This window comes from Gopherus evgoodei, chromosome 4, assembly GCF_007399415.2.
Source record: "Gopherus evgoodei ecotype Sinaloan lineage chromosome 4, rGopEvg1_v1.p, whole genome shotgun sequence".
In the NCBI taxonomy this organism is placed as follows: Eukaryota; Metazoa; Chordata; order Testudines; family Testudinidae; genus Gopherus; species Gopherus evgoodei.
The window spans coordinates 23,140,559-23,157,527 of record NC_044325.1 but is presented as its reverse complement, the minus strand read 5'-3'; the positions used below and the strand labels follow the sequence as shown (position 1 = coordinate 23,157,527).

At 38.2% G+C, this 16,969-nt stretch overlaps 1 protein-coding gene across 4 annotated transcripts in view; it reads right to left on the bottom strand.

The window, feature by feature from the left end:
• Positions 1 to 16,969, bottom strand: part of CDC42BPB (CDC42 binding protein kinase beta) — a 127,395-nt gene that overhangs the window by 70,150 nt on the left and 40,276 nt on the right. For all 4 annotated transcript variants that reach the window (XR_003999904.1, XM_030558692.1, XM_030558694.1 and 1 more), the window contains exons 3-4: positions 9,541 to 9,624; positions 4,212 to 4,307 (exon numbers count right to left, since the gene is read on the bottom strand). Coding sequence is in view for 3 of the 4 variants with exons in the window: in XM_030558692.1 (XP_030414552.1) it covers positions 4,212 to 4,307; positions 9,541 to 9,624 (180 nt within the window). In the remaining variant the exon portion in view is untranslated. The remainder of the gene's footprint in view (positions 1 to 4,211; positions 4,308 to 9,540; positions 9,625 to 16,969) is intronic.

The window sequence follows — 16,969 nt, the reverse complement described above, 5'->3', positions numbered from 1 at the left end:
AAACACTGGATTCTTCTAGTGGAATATGAAACTTTTGGAATGAGGAACAAATAAGATTTGCAATTAAATTCTTGTTTAGACAAGAAGTGTGTTTGGATTATAGGCATATTTTATGGTGTTGATAAGCCTGTGAGCAACAACAAAAATATGAGCCTGGAATATTCATTTTATTCTACTAAGCATCTGCTGCAGAAAACCAACTTTCTCCACAAATATTACATTGATTGATAAAGAAGAGAGCTCAATCTGCGTGAAATAATAAGTTAGTGGGGTAAAAGATGCTTTTCTAAACAAATATTTTCAATAAATTTAGTGCTCATTAAATAGATTGAAAGCTCTTGGCTTTGTGTATGCTAGCATTTTTCTTAAAATTTCTTACCACTGTATTACCATGGTTGGTAGCAAGAGAAGGGGCTTGCTAGAGCACAGGCCAGCATTTTAGCCACTGTGAGCCAGATTCACAAGAGTGCTCTAAACACCAATCTACAGAGTCATTCTCATGCTTGCTGTCTCCCACGCCCCCGCGCTCCCTCCACCCAATGACTCTTTCATTATTTATCCACAGTGGACCACAGACATATTTTAAATTATTTTTGGCACTCCCCTCAGCCACCCACCTGAATCAGAATTTAGCCCATGACCTAGGGACTAATGGCTATATTTCCAATTACTAATCCAGAGCCATTCTGTGTGACCCTTTCTCCCACCCAGTGGGATATAAAGTGCTAGCTATGATCTTCCTTATCCTCAGTAACAGACTTTTACCAAAGTAAATACTTCATTCTATTGCTCATGGTAGAGCAATCTGAATTCCATTCAGTTCCTGAAGGAGGGGAAAACAGACTCCCTTCCTATAAGGGAAAGAGATTAAGTCAACAAGACCATAAAGTAAAAGAGAAGGCAAAGGGTAACTGCCCTTTTATTTACTCAAACTTTTGCTGGAAACAAAAGGACACCCCAAACGGCATATGCAGTGTTGCAGTTCGGTTGATTCCAGGATATTAGAGGGACAAGGTGGGTGAGGTCATATTTTATTGGACCAACCTCTGTTGGTAAGTGACAAGCTTTTGACCTTACACAGAGCTCTTCTTCAGGTCCTGTATACAATAAAAGGTATTACCTCATCTACCTTGACATTCCAAAAGGTGTCTGTCTTGACATTGCCCTCCACACAACTGTTCATGTACACCTTAACTCTAGGGCAAATATTTGCTTATGCTGACAATGGATTGCTTGTGTAACTTGGCAAATTCTGAATGTCCATTGGGAACAGTGTGTCTTACACAAAGATAAATTTACATATGAATGTACATCCTACTCTGTGTATGCAATGTCCAGACTCCCACTGTTTTTCTGCAAGGAAGTTTTATTATAAGTTCCAAGGTGCTTGAATCTGGAACATGGAGTGTTCTTCGAAAGAAATAACTGTTTGAATTGTCTTTTTCAAATTGTATATGTTTCATAAACCATTATGTGATGTTTCACCTACCCCCAAATATACTTCATTAAGTAAACAAAGGGGTACTTTTAAGTGACTAATTCCTAAAACTGTCTATATGAAAAGCAATCAGAACAACCATAACATTTGAGGTTAGACCATCTCAGAGTCTGTAGTTGTTTTCCATACATTATGAGTATCTGTCCCAGAATACTTAGAAATTGCAGCAATGGAATGTGTGGACATCTGGCATGGACATTCCTGTTCATACACAGTCCATGCTAGTGTGAGAAAAAGCTAGAGGAATTTGATTTTCTTCACTTATACTGCAAATTGAGGAACTAGTAGGAAAAACTTGCTGCTACTTTAAAGGTCTATGAATATTTCCATGACAAGCACATTTTTTTTCAAGTTTCATAAAGTATATGCAAACAATTTGTTGCATGCAAGCTAAATGTACTAGAAGATAAGATCAGTGTAAACAAACAGGATCTCAAGACCTGAAAAGTCACTGTTAATTAAAAAAAACTATTTTAGTAAGTAAATAAATACTCTAGAGATTAACATTGGGAACACTTTACTCAATGTAATAGTAGTCATATAAAGTTCTACTCCTATCATCAGCTGAAATACTAGGTTGTAATTTCCTACAGCAAAAAGTGATGTTCCTTCTCCTTTTCCCTTTTCCTAATATTGGAATTACTCCAGTATCACAAAGTCTGCTTTATATCATTAATAGAACCAATAGATACTAATAGGCTCTGTATTTAATGCAAAACTGAAAGAATAACACTGTAGGTTAAATTATTAGAGTGCATCAGAGCTGGTTTCATGAGTCTTACCTAAACTAGAAAAACTACCAATAATGGAGTAGCTGCCCGGTGCCAGCAACAGGTTTACCACACAGAAATGTAAAACATCAGGGTAGGGGGTAATAGGAGCCTATATAAGAAAAAGACCCCAAAATCGGGACATTTGGTCACCTTAGCCAGCAATAATGTAACAATTAGCTTAAATAAACACTCAACACACTTACCATCATGTCACAATAACCTGCTCTGAGTAGGTTTTTATGACAGTAGAAAAAATGTCTGACCCCACCTTCACTGGTTCAACTGCACCGTTACTTGCTGTTGCTGTAGTACATGTACTAATTTTTCTAGTGTAGATGCATCCTTTGAGGCAACTCAGCAGAATGTTACCCAGAAGCACTACATTTTGGAAAGGCTTCAGGTGTAATTAAAGAAACAATTCTGTAAAAACGAATGGGTTTGAAGGCAGGGTGCAGGCTGGTCACTGAATACTAAGCCTTAGCTCAGAGAAGCTGTGCTAGAGTGACATTCAATTTATGGTACATCTACACTTATGGCAGGGTATAAAGTACAGACGTTGAATGCCCACTAGCATGGGTATCAATAGCAGCGTAGACTGAGGCACAGCTTAGCTGAGTAGACTGCCATATGCATCTGAACCCTAGGATATACACCCCATATGTCTCTACATACCCAAGCAATGCCTCCCATGTCTACTGCTTCCCCATTGCTGGAGCCTTCCATTGCTGTGGTGAAAGGCTCCAACAGCTAGCCTTTCCCTGCTGCCTCAGCCTTTCCCTGCTGCATGTAGCTATGTGTACCCTACACACTGCCATTACGTGCAGACAAGACTTTAGAGAGGTAGAATTCTGTTCTTCATTCACAAATGATAAAGGTTTGATTCAGGAATCTCACATCTCAGAGAAGCACCCTAACCAATGGGCTAAAAGTTACAGAGAAAGCTGCATCATTACCAGCCGGCTCCACCTCCCATTTTGTAAATGACATCTCAGTCCCAAAAAAATATTTTTGGGGGTTGAAATTATCCAGTGAATTCATGTAAAATTTCATAAATAATTTGGTTCACCAAAAAATGTGTGGTTTTTGGTGAATTTACTATTCACTGAAACACCGCACCCAGCTCTACTGTCTTCGTGTTTCAGTCTACCGTATTTTGTCACGGCCCAACCAGCACTCTGAGAGAATAAATGTAGATCATACACTAAAATGATAATTGTGAATGTCTACTGTATAATCCTCAATTTGGTTAAACATTTCTAATGCAAATACATTTTTCCTTCAATGAATCATTGCAGATAATATACAAAAAACCTGAATATGTAATCCACTGAAATACTGATGCATAGTATCTGGTACTTAATATTTTTAGGACATGGGTAATGTTTTTCATGATTTTTATTGAAGCTTTTCCAATATAAAGCTAAGCACAATATTTCAAATAAAATTAACAGATTTATGACAATGTTAGTGGAATAAAACTGACCTGTCATTTATAAAATGAAGTGAAGGAAATCTCAGCTCAAAAAAACAAATTTTTGCACATTTTAAACTGTAGAGTGAAGTAAAATTAAACTTCATAGCAACCCTCACAGTCACTTTCAAGGTAAAGAAAATCTGCAGAATCAATATATTAACAAGTTATTCACAAAATTAAACTTATATCTAATATACTGTATTTCATAGTAGAACAGCATACTTTAGATGATTTACATGGGACAATTAAGTATACTCAAGCTACATTAAATTTGTTTTCAGTGTCCTAGGGTTACATTAAGTCTTCTGAAGTGTTTTTATGTAAGGGAAGAACAAAGATGTGAAGTGCTGCAACAACAAACAAAGAGAACTGATTTATTGCTCTAAAACCCTCAAACTTGTCAGAAACAAATTTGTTTTTAACATAAGTAAAAAAACTTTTGTATTTAATGGTGAAGCAAACGTACCAAATAGTTCTCATCCTGAAAGGCATAGTGCAATGTAGTAATCCACTGACAATCTCCATTCACCAAAACATTTCTCTCTTCTCGGAAACAAGCTGTCTAAAGGAACGAGGAAAAAAGGCATTGTCAGAGTCCAAAAGAAGCCTTTGCAGGATTCATACATATGCATGTTTTATGGGATTATTTAAAATTTATACATAGAGGTCTCTATTCATTGGAATTTAGTCTGCACGAGTAATAAGCCAGGGAAGCTCTGCAGGCTTCTGTGGTTAGGCATCCACTCCTCCTAATCCCGAGTGCTACCTTTTTAAAAACAATTTAGCTTGAGCCACTCAAGTCCTTTCTTCTCTCGTGTACTAAAAAATATGTTTCCACCCCACCACAATCTGTAGAAAAGGACAACTGCAAAGAAGGATAAGACCTGTGCGAAAATATATCTATGCAGCTACAGTTTAATGGGTCAGTTTCTAACAGTCCCTCTAGTGAGGGCCTCAGATAATATCAACCAGACAGGAAATCCATATTGTTTCCCACACTAATATTCTGCATAAAATACTGCACTTCTCAGGAGTCTCCCCATACTTCAGACAATGCACAGAGTAACATTTATAAAATAATTTGCACGAAAGAGTATCCCAGCTCAGCTCCATATACATTTATATACAACCAATCATTACATTTTTAGGAAGAAGTCTCATCTTGAGTTTATTAATGGCTTTCTTGGCCAAAAACACTAGTCAAGATTCTTTTACCACCATAAATTGAGGCTGCCACTATCCATATGTTCTTTTTATTTCCATTCCCCACTGTTAAGCTCTTACTCTCTGGATAAGAGTGTTTCTACTGGTTCTGATCTATGAATTGTCCAACAACGTGCACTGAGCGAGCACCTAGGAATCCCACATTTCACCAACCTCATCCTAGAGGCCTCGCTATTACAATGTTTGAATTTGAGTTTTCCAAGAAAAAAAAGTCTTAACTTTTTTTTGAATGGAGAATCTTTCCAGAGGAAGTGGAATAAACTGTGGTCAAGTTGGAATAATTAAGTTACATAGTGGGCATATAAACAGAACCACTCACGTGTAAGATGTATCATTATATGTCTATATTCGGCTGTGAATTAGAATGTCCTTTATGCTAATACTTACACGTATAAAGACTTATTTGGTGAAATTCTCTGGCTCATGTAATGCAGGAAGTCAGATTAGATGATAAATGTGGTCACATCTAGTCTGAAGATTTATGAGTCTATCAGTACACTGCTATTCTCCCAATTTCCAGAATTAGATATTTCTGTATTTTAACATTGTTAAAACAACACACTTGAAATACACAACTGAGTCCACCTGAGTAACTGCCAGATCCACTTAATTGAAACAATTGCTGGGAACAGATTTAAGACAATGTAATTTGCTGACTAAACAATGGATAAAAAAGGCACACACCTTATCTATGCAACAGCATACCTAGTCATGCCTACAAGGCTACCTACAAGTGTTTGCTAACAATTTTCCCCAGGGTTGCCCTTTGTTCACTTCAGACCATCTTGCTCCTCTTACAGTTGATATAAAAACTGGTATCATCCAGATGTACTTTCCTATGTTTAATGAATTATACAATGCTTTCTACAACTCATCAAGTAAATCAACATAAAACCAGCACAGTGCATTCACTGAGCCTCTGATAACTGAATGAAAAATTGCACGATGTCTGTTTTTCAGTAAGGTGTGTAAGTTAAGAGGTTATCTATTGTGTACTTAAAGGTTTCATTTTAAAGTTGAAGGGGCTTACAACATATAAAAAAGAAAGTTTCCCACATGCTTTATGAATTTGATATGGAGGTTTTGAGAAATCGACTTATCTGCTTGCCTTGTGCAGCAGGTGGCAATCAGAGGCAGGCAAAAAGAAAAAGGTGCTGAATGATGCACTGCTCCATTTCCCAAGGGGAAAGTCAGTGAGTACAGAACCTAGATGGAATGGCTACAGCTTTCCCTGGAAAGGAATAGGGACACATAGCGGGAGATAACAGAATTATTGCTCAGATTCTGGTTCCTATGCGGATTCCGTAACTTCACTTCTTGCCTGCCCCAGAATGCCACTACCAGATCTCCTGACTGGGGCCGAGATAAGTCAGCCAGGCAGTGTGTGCAGGTGACATACTGCTTCCTATATTTTCCTCCTCTTCTTTCACTTAGGACATGTCGACATGAGAAAATTACAACAATCTAATTCAACTGGTGTAGAAACTGATTAAATTGGTGCAACCCTGTGTGTGGACACTAATTTTGGATTAAAAGTGCCTTGTTTAAATTAGGGCTGTCGATTAATCGGTTAACGCATGCAATTAAAAAAATTAATCGCGATTAATTGCAATGTTAAACAATAGAATACCAATTGAAATTTTTTAAATATTTTTGATGTCTTCTACATTTTCAAATATATTGACTTCAATTACAACATAGAATACAAAGTATACAGTATTCACTTTATATGATTACAAATATTTGCACTGTAAAAATGATAAACAAAAAAATACTATTTTTCAATTCACCCAATACAAGTACTGTAGTGCAATCTCTTGATCATGAAAGTGCAACTTACAAATGTATTTTTTTGTTACATAACTGCACTCAAAAACAAAACAATGTAAACTTTAGAGCCTACAAGTCCACTCAGTCCTACTTCTTGTTCAACCAATCGCTAAGAGAAACACGTTTGTTTACATTTATGGGAGATAATGCTGCCCACTTCTTAATTACAATGTCACTTGGAAGTGAAAACAGGCATTCACATGACACTGTTGTAGCTGGTGTTGCAAGATATTTGCATGTCAGATGCGCTAAAGTTTCATATGTCTCCTCATGCTTTGGTCGTCATTCCAGAGGACATGCTTCCATGCTGATGACGTTTGTAAAAAAATAATGTGTTAATTAAATTTGTGACTCTACTCCTTGGGGGGAGAACTGTATGTCTCCTGCCCTGTTTTATCCACATTCTGCCATCTATTTCATGTTATAGCAGTCTCGGATGATGACCCAGCATATGTTCATTTTAAGAACACTTTCACTGAAAAATTGACAAAACACAAAGAAGATACCAATGTAAAATTTCTAAAGATAGCTACAGCACTAGATCCAAGATTTAAGAATCTGAAGTGCCTTCCCCCTGAGAGGGATGAGATGTAGAGCATGCTTTCAGAAGTCTTAAAAGAGCAATACTGATGCAGAAACTACAGAACCCAAACCACCAAAATAGAAAATCAACCTTCTGCTGGTGGCATCTGACCCAGATGACAAAAATGAACATGCACTGATCTGAACTACTTTAGATTGTTATCGAGCAGAACCTGTCATCAGCATGGACGCGTGTCCTCTGGAATAGCGATTGAAGCATCAAGGGACATATGAATCTTTAGTGCATCTAAATATCTTGCAACACCAGCTACAACAGTGCCATGCGAATGCCTGTTCTCATTTTCAAGTGACATTGTAATTAAGAAGCATGCAGCATTGTCTTCTGCAAATGTAAACAAACTTGTTTGAGCGATTGGCTGAACAAGACATAGGACTGACTGGACTTGCAGACTCTAAAGTTTTACATTGTTTTATTTTTGAATGCAGGATTTTTTTGTACATAATTCTACATTTTTAAGTTCAACTTTTATGATCAAGAGATTGCACTACAGTACTTGTATAAGGTAAACTGAAAAATATTTATTTTGTTTTTTACAATGCAAATATTTGTAATCAAAAATAAATAAAGTGAGCACTGTACATTTTGTATTCTGTGTTGTAATTGAAATCAATATATTTGATTATGTAGAAATCATCCAAAAACATTTAAATAAATGATATTCTATTGTTTAACTGCATGATTAATTTTTTTAAGTGATTGACAGCCCTAGTTTAAATTCATTCCTAACTACTTAAGGAATTGGTACTTCTAAACTAAGGTAGTCAGATTAGTACAATTTCTGTGAAACTCGTGGTGCTGAAAGGTTATGAGAAAAGTCAGGAGAGTAGCAACAGCCACCTGCCCGGACTCAAGGGAGTCTGTGAAGAGGAGCCTGCACAGACTGCTGGAAGGCGGTGAGTTTATCCAGCAATCATTATCAGATGCAGCAGTGAAGAGGTGCCTAAGAGGGATGGGGAACTTGTTCACTGGAGCTGGATGGAATTGATTTATATTAGTGTGTGGTGATCCATGTATTTTCTCTTGGGCTAGTAGGCTCAGGCCTGGTCTATGCTTAAATTAGATCATCCTAGCTACATTGCTCAGGACTGTGAAAATTTTCATGCCTTGAGAGACACAGTTAGATCAACCTAACTCCCACTGTAGATGCAGTTAAGTCGACAAAAATTCTGCCATTGACCTAGCTACCGTCTCTCAAAGAGGTGGATTAACTACATCTATAGAAAAACCCCTTCCATCAACATAGGAAGCATCTATACCATGGCACTCCAGCAGCTGTAGTGTAGACATGGCCTTAGCACTCAGCAGGGAGGAGTCAGGAAAGCTTTCAAGCCCTCTTGATGCTGTGTAAGTATTTACATAGTTAGACCTCTTTCCTCAACAGTGCCCTGCATTGTCCGTGAGCTGCATTTTACTTTACACAGATTTATGTAATATTATAAATTACTTTGAGTTGCATTTTGCCAATGTAATAGCAATTACTCTAAGCAGACCTGAGCATATGTTATTTTGGATAATTTCTCTAAGTAGGACCTCTAACCACTATTTATTAATTTGTAAAGTTGCTATTAGATTAGCACATATATGCGCTTTTTGGAAACCAATCACTTCTAAAGAAAAAAAACCTAAAATATTTCAAATGCTTTGTTTACACAGCTATCTACTCACCTATTTTTATTTCTGTGTTTCCAGAATATTAGTTAACTGTCTTTAGCAATGCAAATCCCATTACAAAATGTAGGATACACTTCCTGAAGGCTTGTTTTTTCAAATATAAGAATAATTTCCTCATTTTCACCAAATTTTTTTGCACATAGTCATAGCAACAGAAATCTGAGGCTTCCATGTAATCTTTAACTTGCCTTTATTGTAAACAAAAATCTGGCCAATATAACTCAGGGTAAAAACTAGGGCAGACTGTCTGGTAAACGAATACACAGTAATGCTGAGAACAACAGATGCCTGGAAGGGACTGTCAGACTTGATTGCATTAAAGCAGCTCACTGTTTTTTTTGTTTTTTTTAAAAGAATGATGCTCCTATACTCATGAAATAATTCTTTCTAATCTGGAAGAGCATCAGTGTAATTTTCCCTAATGCCATTTTTTAAAATTTGCTGCATTAGAAAACATAGTACTTACCTCTGCCCTTTTAAGCATTTCCCATTTATTTAGAATTTTCATTGCATAAATGCGTTCTGTGCTCTTCATTTTAACAACTGCAACCTGGAATAATAATTTTGTTTAACAAAAACAAAAAGGAATGTAACAGTTTCAACAGATTTTTTCAAACAGCTGATAAATGATGCAAAATATTGTTTAATAAAATCATGATTACTGAAGAGTAAGTAATTAGTGACCAACAGGCAGTGAACAACTTGCTGAACATATCGGTAAGTTATTTTTCCCTTCTAAGAATTGAGTCGTAAAAGCACATTACTATTCATTTACTTGACACATAGTATGCCATGTGTGGTCAACAGTTCATGATCAAGTGGATGGGGGATGGTACAGGAGGAGCATGAAGTCTTTTATATGAAGATGTGTAGTAAAGCTACATTGTTTGCAAAGAATAAGCAATGTCTGTACACCATGCCTTTAGCCAATGAAAGAACATTTAAAAGGACAGCCACAAAGAACAGAAAAACTGCTACCCAAAGGGAAAAAAAATCAGAAGCCAGCCGGAAACACACTGATATAACCAGACATCTGATATTGGAGAACTTTTATACGCTGCATACTGATTTAAAAAAAATGGAAGCAGAGCTAGTTAGCACGTACACTATTTTATTTGAGTTGTACCACTTATCCTACTTGTCAAAGACTTGCTTATGCTGCTCCATCTTGGACAGTAGTCATGTATATGGCTGTATAATGGCAAGAAGGTGGAAGAGAACATTCTCCAAGACTGTACCTTACTAATATGGCAAACTATACACTGAGGCTATGTCTACACTAGAAAGCTTACAGCGGCACAGCTGTACCGATGCAGGGAGCTCTCTTGTCGATGGAGCACAGTACACACTACCACATACGGCAGTGAAATGTATGCTGCTTAGGGGTGTGTTTTTTTCACACCCCTGAGAGACAAAGGTTTTGCCAACGTAAACAGTAGTGTAGATATGGCCTAAGGTAAAGCACCATGGTGTCTTTAAATTGCAGTGAAGGAATATAGTTCTATTTTGGAATTGTGAAGGCTACATTTTAGGCAGAACTTGAAAAATCCACTTGCCCAGGGCTAATAAGACTCTTTCCTGGGCAAAAGTCATCAACTTCTAAAAAACTTAAGGTTTCATTTCGATGAAGAAAAAGTTTTAATTCTTATGGCTGCAAAGAAAATGTGATCCAAACATCTAGTAATGCAGTGCCATCTTAAGTCTGCAGCCAGACTGCTTGAGTGCCTCTGCTGTTGCTGATCGCTTTCCTAGATTTCAGCAGCCTAAAAACTGACTTGTGGGTTTTAACTGTTGCTTTTCAGAACTCAGCAGGCAGCAGTGAAACTAACAGGAATCAGATCAAATACACCGTCACAGTTCCTTGAAAAGACTGAGTAGCAGTGGAGGAAGGCATTATGCTATTCACTGAGGAGGTGGAGTAGAAAATGAGGCTAGAGTAGAGCAGCTAAAAGAGCCACCCCCTCACAAAAAAGGAAACTGGAAGAGGGAGACTGAGTAGCAGAGAATCTCACTCACCATTCTAGCCAGAAGCTCTGGGTTAGGGGGAGCGTGGTGGGGGGGGGGGGGGGGGAAGAAGAGAGAATATTCCTCCCACCCAGTAGCCAGAAAGGGGTGGAGTGGGGGTCTTCAGGATGATCAGACACCAACTAGGCAGAGGGTGACATGGAAGATGAAGACCCTAAACTGAGTTCAGTGACACATACTGTTCTCTCAATGTCTACAAACACAACTGGCTTGCATAAATTCTAATTCTTATGCTACTGAACAAAAAAAATTATCTAGGTTTATGCCTCTTGTTATTTTGGACTTCTAGCCACCACCAAATTGTGGAGTGACTCACCCACTTTGAATTGCTGTGTGTGGCTCTCTCTTATAAAGAATGGGGATTTCATACCCTTAAGTAGATAGTCGCATCAAATTGGTTCCCTTTTATTTTATTTCATTTCATAATTGCTACTATGGGAGTACTCTATCTTCTGCTCTCTCTCCTTCCCATAAACTGCATGGATATCCAAAACCTATCCATTTTAGCACTACTGTGTAAACAATGAATTAATCTTCACATCACACTCCTATGAATGAATTAAGTAATATTCTCATTTTACAGATAAGGAAGATGAAACACAGAGAGTCTAAGCAAGTTTCCCAAGTACATACAGGAATCATAACCAGGAACAGACTCTAAATCTCACAAAACCCAGCCCTCTACTTCAAACAACAAGCCATGTTTGAGCAGGTTTTTTGTATTTGTCTCTCAAGAATACACAAACCAGGATCTCTTGAGGCACACATGTAAGCCATTGTGAGTTAGGACTCTGATATTATTTGTACTAATTTTGTAGTACATTTTCCTTCAAAATGGTTTTATCTGAAATAAAGTTATGCTCCACTTGTATTGGAATAAAGAACAAGATAAATCTATACAGCTGAGAGAATGTTTTCAGACTTCAGTAAGAGCAGACACTTTGCTTCCAAAATCCTAGCTAAAAAAGCCTCATCTTGTGACTCCATCTTCAAGAAGCAATTTGAACTTTGAGGATTTCAGGTCTGAAATGAAAATAAGGTAGACTACTAAGCCAAGTTCCATGCTGACTTCTACCCTGTTTCATCCCATTTAATTAAATAGGTTGTAAATCAAAGCAAAATTTGGCTCTAAGCACATTGCAGAACCCTCCCCATTACTGAACTCTATCCATTACTGTCTAAGGTTGAGCATGTGTCATCATAGCTGTGTTGGTCTCAGGATACTGAAGAGGTAAAGTAACATCTTTTACTGTACCAACTTCTGTTGGTGAAAGAGAAGCTTTCAAGCTATACAGAGCTATTCTTCAGATAAAAAAGATTAGCTCTTTCACCAACAGAAGTTGTTCCAACAAAAAGATATTACCCCATCCACCTTGTCTCTCTAAGGCTCAGCATATCAGGTAAAATAAGGTATGAATTTGCAAGTAATCCTCTGGTAAACTGTTTTAATGTCATTTTTACAGTCTCAATAAAAGTGTAAGAAATGAGCAGAGACTTCACTGAAAGTAAGAAAAGGCTTACAAATTTGATTGACTTGGCTTCCAGAGAATCTAGAGATTGATGATAAAGACATTCTGCAGGCTAGAGCATGAATCTTTGGATGTTCACCCTTTTGTAAAGCATGCTAGCATTAAGTCAATGCAAAGGCAAAAATTTGCTACACCACCTACAGTATTTACTGTATATCAAACCTTCAGAAAAAAATTTAAGCAACCAGAGTTTTAGGAAACCAGAGTTCTAAGGGACAAAAACTGCAATTTACTCAGATAACACTTCCCTGATGTTAAAGAGAAGATTGTAAAATTATCTAGGCTGCTTTGGTGCATAACACCAAATCTGGTGATTTTTATATCAAGCACAGCTGTTGGTAATTGTGTTAGTTAAAAGTTCATCTTCAGGTTTCAAATAGAAACTTTTTTTATTTGAGCAAAATCCAGGGACGCTTGGGCGTAACCGATGTTTGTTAGAGAAGAAAGATTCAAAAGAGTCCAGATGTCATGTAGTGCGTGCGTGCTGCATATTTTCCTTTTAAAAATGTACAAGCTATATACCACTTTTACCTATCAAAACAAAACATGAGATATTATAAATATGCTGTTAGAGTCTTAATTTATTCAGTTATGAATTTGGTAACTTATTGTTCTGGTTACAGCTGCTGTACGTAAGGTAATCTTGATAGTAGTTTGTGTGCTTCATTATGTTGGTAGGGGTATCCCAGGTATTGATTACTGAAACCAACTTGCTTTATGAACTAGAACTGCCTAGTATTCTCAGAAGGGGAGTTTCTGTGAGTTAATGCTAAACTGAGTGCCAGTGTTCCACCTGGACAGAGGTCTGTCTACTTAGACCAGCTTTTATCTATTCATATAAGTTGTTAATTAGGTATAATTGAAAATTAAAATAGAGTTACTAAACATGGCTTTGTTGAGGTTCATTTTTATTGTCTCAATTTACATAGAAAAAAATCAAGTTAGATTTTTTAACTGTCCACCCTTTACATTTCCTTGGGATCTGAAGCTCACAGCAAGTTCTTTCCATTTTGCACATCATTACCAGCAATAAAGGTTCTACAAACCAGCTTGGCCCTCAACACCACTTAAGTTATCCAATTGCCTTCAGCGGGGTTGCACATACATAGATGACTAAGTGGAACTACAAAGAATTGTCTATTTAAGCTTTTATAACACGCCTATCACCATAGTAACTTCACACTTAGATCCAACGGTAACAGGCACCGAAGAAAGCCCTAAAATAGTATTAAGTTCCTTAGAAATATTTTCAAATTGAAACACGTCTCCATTCCCATGTAAGAGTAAATTGCTTGTTCTGATATTTTTGTGAAGAACTTATAGTGGGCAAGCAAAATCAATTAAACGTTTTGCATTATATTCTGAATTCAATGAAGTTAATGACCATTCACAGCTCTTATGGTAGTCAGCTCCTGATCCAGCCCCTGAAGAAATTCAGTCTCTCGCGTAATGATTTTTCTCCCTATTGCTCTTCAGTTCAGTAGGGAAGGTAGCCCCTTCAGGAAGCGAGGGCCAATCCTGTACCTTTTTTCAGGATGTATGACTATTTTTAGATATGATAAACAAAGAAACAATCTAACTCTCTCTCGCTCTCTCTCCTGATTGTGTTGGCAATGCACTACCAACAGGCACAAGAAGTGCTGGCTCTTATTTGTTCTTGAAGTGGTCAGACATGATTGAATACTCACAAGACACAAAATATGTTCACATTCTATGCACTTTTCAGAGTATAACTACCCTCTTAGTCAACACATCCCTGATTCCGAATCATGTTAGTACCTGGAAATCTATGTTTAATCATTAAGAGGGCACAATGGATTCCTTTTGTTTTCTCTCTCCTTATAGCTTGGCAGTAGTTCACAAATATCTTCCATTCTGTGGACAATAACAGTGTATGTGGTGGGTGGGAGGTTAAATGTATTGATTAGATTGATTGCCAGAGCAGCAGAGGGACAGGTATTACTATAAATTACCATTAAAATTCTGTCTGTGTTGTAATAATATTGCTATGAAAAAGTGTTTCTAAAGCACTTATCATAATATCTAGACAGGGCACATGATTAAGGATTTTAGCTATTCTTGTGCAAAGCAGGCCCAAACTGTTCCACCTTTCCGTTCTATCCATAGTTACTATTTCCCAGAAAACTAGAGCATTGCGTTTGCATGCAAAAATCCTTAGCAATGAAGGAGGGAAGGAAAATAATGGTTTCTAAACTGTATTTGCCAGCTTTCTATGAGATGTCAACTGCCAAACATCCTCTCCTCTTGAGAGAGTTACCCAACACCCATATTTAAAGAGTTATTCTTTAAAAATAATTGTTATACTGTTAATTGTTTGAGTATATTTTTTTCACACTGAAACATGCAAATACAGACCAATACATGTGCATGGCTCTTTATAGCAAATAAGAAACTCACTATAGGATTCTTGGAGGAAAAAAAAACATAGGAAAGTTACATAGTTGTGTAAGCAACTTCAGAATGCTGAAGAGTTCACATTTTTAGCCATCTAACAGGAATCTATAAAACTCATTTTTGTTCAGTTTGGTGGAAAAAAATTTCAAACGTACAAATTCACAACTGGATTGAAAAAGCTATTCTGGGCAAAATTTTAAAAAATGCTTAAGTCCCACTGACTTTCAATGAGGCTTACATTTTTAAGTACTTAGGTCACTTCTGATAATGGGACTTGGTGTCAGCAGCACACCTGGCTCCAGGCCTGGTCACTAGGCAACCCAACAAGCTCAGCTGGTCCCAATGAGCCTTCTCCAAATGATCATGCTTCCTAACTCAGCAGGAGATTCTACGGCTGCTATGTAGGCCTGGTCTTAGCCACCTGGAGGTCCCTTCTGGAATGACAACAGTGGAAGTGCAGCTCACCCTTGAGGACTTAGTTGGGACCTTACAGGAACTGCAGGCTCAGACTGCATCACTTTGAGATCAAAATGCAGTCCTGCAGGCTCAGGTGGGGCCCATGAAATGCAGGCCCAGGCTATCACAATACAGGACAGGAATGTTGCCCTCCAAGCCCAGGTACAAGACCAGGCAGCAGCTGTGTCTCCCCAAGCCTCATATCTACTGTCCATTAACCCAAGGTCCCGCTCCTAACAAGTTCACTGGGGACTGTGCCAAATTCCACAGATTCTTGAATTAGTGTCACCTGCTGTTTGTATGGCACCTGCTATCATACCCCACAGATCGGTCCAGAGTAGGATTTGTGATTACTCTAGTTACTGGAGAGACCTAGGCGTGGACTTTCCCCACTACTGGAGGGGTCTAGCCCTCTTCTCAAACGCTTCAAGTAATCTGACCAGGCAATGGCATGCATTTTTGACAATCCTATGTCAGCCACCGGGCATTAAATCAAATCACTGTACACAATCAATATCCCCTTCACTGAGCTCCTGGAAAGACTCTGATTAGCCCGTGTCTTCATGAAATTAGACCTGCATGGAGCATATGACTTGTTTAGAATCCAGCAGAGAGATGAGCTCCAATCCATGTATGGCCATTTTGGATGTCTGGACTCTAACATGCCCACTAACTTCCAACATTTCATGAATGGCATCGTCATGGATATATCCCTGACTAGTTTATGATCATCTGCCTAGATGACATTCTCATCTTCTCTGAAAATCAAGAACTTCATAACCATCACATATATAGCTTTAGATCAGCTTCCCCAGATCAACTCTGCACCAAGCCTGAAGAGTGTGAATTTCACAAGGACTGGCAGGTCGTTCCCTTAATATCCCTCCTCAAGAAGGGAGCCAGATTCGCCTGGTCAGCCAACATGCAGGCTGATTTTATCACCTGAAAGGAGTCTTCACATCCACTCCTATCCTAAACCACTCAGACCCCACTTGGGCCTTCATCACAAACTGATGCCTCACACTTTGAAATGGGTGCAGTCTTTTCTCAATTCACTGGTCCCCACCAGCTACTTCACCTCGTGCCCTTTTCTCCCAGAAACTGATGCCCACAGAGAAAAAAATAGGACACTAGAACAAGAACTCCTGACTATCAGGGATGCCTTTGAAGAACTGCACATCTCTTTGAAGTGGCCCGTGCCCCCGCTCACGTGCAGACCAATCACAAAAATCTAGAGCACCTACAGACAGCTTAACAGTTAGGCCAATGCCAGATCCATTGGGTGCCTTTTCTATCCAGATTCAATTTTACAATCACCTATCACTCGTGGACTAAGTGTGGGAAAGCAGGCCTGTCCCACAAGGGTGACCACCACAAAGTAGAGGAAGAAGCTCTTTCAACTGTTATCAAACCCTCTCAGTTTATTAGAGGAATGGGCGAGGGCCATCTGATAATCACCATCTGCTCTCT